The sequence below is a fragment of the Typopeltis vanoorti genome, chromosome 9 (genome assembly GCF_054136105.1).
Source record: "Typopeltis vanoorti isolate ZY-2024b chromosome 9, IOZ_Tvanoo_1.0, whole genome shotgun sequence".
Taxonomy (NCBI): domain Eukaryota; kingdom Metazoa; phylum Arthropoda; class Arachnida; order Uropygi; family Thelyphonidae; genus Typopeltis; species Typopeltis vanoorti.
The window spans coordinates 104,443,307-104,448,652 of record NC_143557.1 but is presented as its reverse complement, the minus strand read 5'-3'; the positions used below and the strand labels follow the sequence as shown (position 1 = coordinate 104,448,652).

The window sequence follows — 5,346 nt, the reverse complement described above, 5'->3', positions numbered from 1 at the left end:
TAGGTCACACGAAAACAATAGATAAACTACAACACGCACATTCTAGCTATTACGTAAATAATTACTTGACATACATAATAGCGTGTCGATGCAATAATTTCCCCTCTCGGAAAGTGTAAGTATCCTTTTCAGCGATAAGGGGGGGGGGGGGGGGGTAGAAAAAGTAGTACCCTAATTTTCAGCACCGTCTGGTGTACATTTATGTGGTTATTTCTAGTCAAATTTCATGAAGCATCAATGAGATGTAGTCCGAAATGACTCAACAAACACTTCCGCGTTTCTTACGAACTGTAACTTTTATTTTTACTTTTTTTTTTTTTATTGTGTGACTTTCACAACTGTTGGCCCTTTCGATAAAGTCCTAAGGGAAAAAGAAAAAATAGGTCTCTGGAAAATTTAGGTGCGTCAGGAGGAAAGTACGCCACCCCACGTAGTCAGTGGAAGGTATATAAACGAGTTGATGGAGAGAAGTCAGCAGAGCATCTCTCGCCAAGTACTGGACTTTGATATTTGGACATTTCACTATCTGCAGCCATGGTAAGTGAGAGTTTAGGCTTAATATGTTCGGAATCAAGTTTCATAGGAAATGAATTGCGCGTTACTCACTCTGTATATCCCTTTGACTTTTCTTTAATATCTCATTAAAATCATCAGAGAGAAAGTTTATTTATTTATTTTTTGAGATTCCAAAGCACTTTTGCTGTTTTATATATGCATATTATATATTTCAACTTGTACACGACAGTTAAATAGTTTACTAGGAATAAAGAAACCAAGACGAGGATAGGAATTTAGTTTATCGCTGTACTGCCTCGCATTTTGATTCTGTCTTTGAGTTTTTCTTGGTTTTATTTTTTATTTTATTTATTTATTTTGAATCTTATTGAGACTGTGATACAATTACCGTACGATGCATTCATTGGTAGATGTGTATATATCTGTATCGTAATGAAGTTATAATTGCATTAGTATATATTAATTATATTATTAGTTGGTTAAAATATCTTAACTGTTGAGAATTTTAAGGGAATGGGAGCTATTGTTTTAGCACTCGAGATAGAGAATACAAATTCTTTAAACCGCAGCATTCATATAAAAAATATATTTTATCGAGACTATGAACCAAACTTACTTCTCTAATTTTATTACTCCAATTGCCAAAACGATCACAATTAATTTTTGTTTTTTATTAACTGTATTTTACAGTGGGTTCTGGCAAGTATCTTATTGACAGTTACCTTAGTGAACTCTGCTCTCAGCGAAAGTTACGGAAAAGGCTACGATGGTGGTTACGGCGGTGGTTACGGTGGATACGGCAAAGGCGGATATGGCGGCTACGGATTAGGACTTGGTGGATATGGAGGCTACGGCCTAGGCCTTGGCGGATATGGTTACGGAGGATATGGTGGAAAGGGTCTCGGTGGTTACGAAGGTTATGGTGGCCTAGGATATGGCGGAAAAGGTCTCGGTGGCTATGGAGGTGGTTACGGAGGCTACGGAGGAGGAGGAGGATATGGCGGTAAAGGACTCGGCGGTTACGGAGGTTACGGAGGCTACGGAGGAGGGTATGGTGGTAAAGGACTCGGAGGTTACGGAGGTGGCTACGGAGGAGGGTATGGTGGTAAAGGACTCGGAGGTTATGGAGGTTACGGAGGTGGCTATGGAGGAAAGGGTTACGGTGGCTACGGAGGCGGATATGGAGGCTACGGAGGTGGCTATGGAGGTAAAGGACTTGGAGGATACGGTGGCCTCGGCGGCTATGGAGGAAAAGGACTTGGTGGATACGGGGGTATCGGTGGCTATGGAGGTAAAGGACTTGGAGGTTACGGTGGTCTCGATGGGGGTTATGGGGGCTTAGGCTATGGGGGTTATGGAAAAGGTGGATACGGACTTGGTTATGGTGGATACGGAGGCTATGGTGGCCTAGGAGGAAAAGAAGTTCCCGTTTTCCTAGTGCAAGGAATTAAGTACTAGCCGAACTGCAGCCAATCGAAGGTATGTTATTTATTACATTTATTTATTTATTTATTTTTATTACTTCACCGCTTAAATTGAAAATAACAAAATAATTTTCAAATAAAAGAGTTACGTCTTTATTTTTTTTTTTTTTTCATTTAAGAACTATTTCGCTAAATATAATAAAATACAGAAAGTTTGATTTTCTTCTAGTATATTTGCATAATGGTATCTTTTCAGGACCCATGATATTCAGGTCAAAGGAGATGTTGAAGTGTGCAAGAGCGTGTAGCTGAAGCCGTAACTTATTGTAGTTTGAAACAATGTAAACGCATCTGAACATGTTAATAAAGATCTCCATGTAAAGTTACATCTGAGTGTCTTTAGTGTTTTTATCTGAGTGTCTTTAGTTTAATACATTGAGAAAACAGGGAGCTAGTAATGAGGGCCACATGACTAGGTTTACTAAACAACACATCAGAAGATTATAAGATTTTATTAATAAATAGCATTTCCCTATTTTTAAACAAAACACTTTATTTTGTTTTTATTTCATTATTTTAGTTTAATGCAAATCGGAAATCTAACTTTAACCACTAATAGCCAAAAAGATATACCTCTAATGACATGAAAATATCAAATATTAGGTTAATATACTACTGCTATTGGACAATCAGAACAGTCTGATGAGCTTCCATTTCTCTTTCAAGAGAAGAAGAAAACTCACTAAAATAGGAAATATATGATTAAAATGTGTCTAAATTACTTTAATAAAAATGTACATTTATTTTAATTTTATGATTCATTAATTATTATAAAAGTTTATTGGATTTTTCAATAAAGTTCTAAAATATTAAAATACACCATTTTAGTTTTCTTATACTGTTGCTAGGACATGACAATTATTTATGCCATTGTTTCAACTTGTTGTGTATGCGATTTTAAAATTTTTTGTTAATCGCTTTCAAAGAACAGTTTTTTTTCATATGCTCTGATGAGATTTCTCAACCATCATTCACTACAAATAATGTTTTTTACTTGAAAAGCATGTTGTAAGCCAGGGATTGGCAACCGGCGAGCCGCATGCAGCCCAAACGTGCATTTTCGGCGGCCCATAAAAGGTAGACAATACTTACATGGCTGTGGCCCGTATGTTGAATTATTTAAATAATACATTTTATAATATAATATGAATAATAAATTAAAAAATAATCAACCGTGTGAGTCATCATGAGTGGATATAACAAAAGTGATTTCATCCGATGATAACCGAGATTTTGGCGCACTTTTGCAGTCGCGTTCCCTGATCCGTCTTTTAATATAATTCAACAACATCAACTTATTTTCAGAGGATACATATTTGTTTAAAAAAATTTCAAAAATGAGTTCAAGAAAACGTAAAATTGCAGATAAAGGAAGAAGATTTAATGATGAATGGAACAGCAAGTACTTCTTTATTGAAAAGGGGGGTAAGCCCCTTTGTCTTATTTGTAACAAAAGTGTTGCTGCTATGAAAGAATATAATATCAGACGTCATTGTCGTACTTTGAATATTTCTGGTTTTTTTTTTAAGATTGATATAATAAAAATTGATAACTTAAGTATTTTTTTCACTCATTATTTTCCGTTAATTAAACGCTTGCGGCCCGCTTATTAAAAATAAAATTTGAATGTGGCCCGCGAGTTTGAAAAGGTTGCCTACCCCTGCTGTAGACCATAAGAAACACTTGAAGAAAAGAAAATAAACCTTAAAGCACGAAATTTAGTTTTTTTTCTTGTGTTGAGAGATGTATAGTATGCAAAATTGTGTGAAGCCATTTGTCCAGCAAAATTAACAGGAACTTTTAATGGAGTCTTGTTTCAAGACCTATTTCTACAACACAGGACTGTAAAAGTTATATGTTACTAAGTTTCAATACTAAACTTAACTAATATATTGTGTATATATATTGTGTGAGTTTAAGTCTTTCATCAGTAGCCCTGTGAGTAAGAAAGAGGCCTCTCTTGATCAATTTTAAATGTTGACCCACTGGATACCTCAAAACGGTCGTTTGACTTTCCACTCATAAAAAAAAAGGACAAAATACATTAAAAACTTAACAAGAATAAACAAATAAAAATGGAGAAAAAAATACTATAAAAGCAGTATAACGAATAATAAAAACTTTTAAAACCCAATGAGTGGATAAAACAATAAAAAAACAAGGGAAGAATTGGAGGAGATCTGGTCCTGGAGATCCTACTCCCTAAAAAGAGTTTTCGATATTGGCCTTCGCAGCCTATGTTTGTTCAGGTCAATCCCCCCCCCCCCCCCACACACACACATACCGTGGAATAAAATTAACTTAGACTTAGAAATAAACTTATAAATGAAATTAAATTAACTAAACTAAATTAAAATAATGAGATTAAAATTTGAATTTAAAAAATCACAAAACTATTAGAGATTTTCAATTTTAATTATCCCCTGTGTTATTTTAAAAATTGTTGGTGGCCTACATCATTTTCTTAGATCTGATTTCTTTAAAATAATTCAAATATTCTATAAAGAATTCAGATTCTATAGTAAATTGAAAAAATCTGTTTTAATATAGGAATATAATTTAAATTTTAATTTTTTGTTATTATTTTTTTTAAACAAAATTACTCTTTCTAAAAATAATCAAAGTGTAATCTAGTCTGGAACTTGGTTACAGCATCCAGTTGGAGAGAACCAGCATTGAAAAAAAATGCTAATATAATCTGTTTTAGTATAGCAAGCATATGCATCACTTTTATAAATATAATTGTATTTATTTGTCCAATACATCATACAACAGAATCAGGTTGCACAAATTATATTACATGAGTATATTTAACATAGATACGTTTTTGGCGAATAATGAAAATCTTCTATATAAGGAGATCAAGTGACCCTGTTTCTCGAACTCACAATGATAATTTCTATAGAAGAAAACAGAGAAAATAAATATTTTAAAAGTAGAATCATCTAATGCATTGAAAATATTAAATATTATGGGTAATATGACATCTTTTCTATTTAATGTGTTTTTAAGAAATGAATATTTTCAATTTATTATAAATGACAAATATTACGTATCACTTCATGAGGTCCAAGAACTCACCTCGAAAAGACACCTGCACATTACATAATCCCCCCCCCACACACACACACACTCTGCACACCACAGTCCTACACACTATACCATCTATTTCCCACTAATAATATTCAGTAACAACCTCTGCGTACTCTTTTTAAATTATCATGCACACAGTGAAAACATGAACCATCACTCGTTGCATTAATAAATGGAGAAGAAATAATTACACAAGCAGAAGTAAAAACAAAAGCGCGTATGTCAGTTTAATTCATGACGAATATCTTTCACT

General features: G+C 33.9%; 1 protein-coding gene across 1 annotated transcript; it reads left to right on the top strand.

The window, feature by feature from the left end:
* Positions 1-510: 510 nt before the first annotated feature.
* On the top strand, positions 511-1,782 carry LOC150103371 (uncharacterized; the record flags this gene model as incomplete). The annotated part of the gene is made up of 2 exons (XM_090398457.1): positions 511-537; positions 1,207-1,782. Coding segments are annotated over exons 1-2 (579 nt in total), but the record flags the coding sequence as incomplete, so codon positions are not given.
* Positions 1,783-5,346: the final 3,564 nt, after the last annotated feature.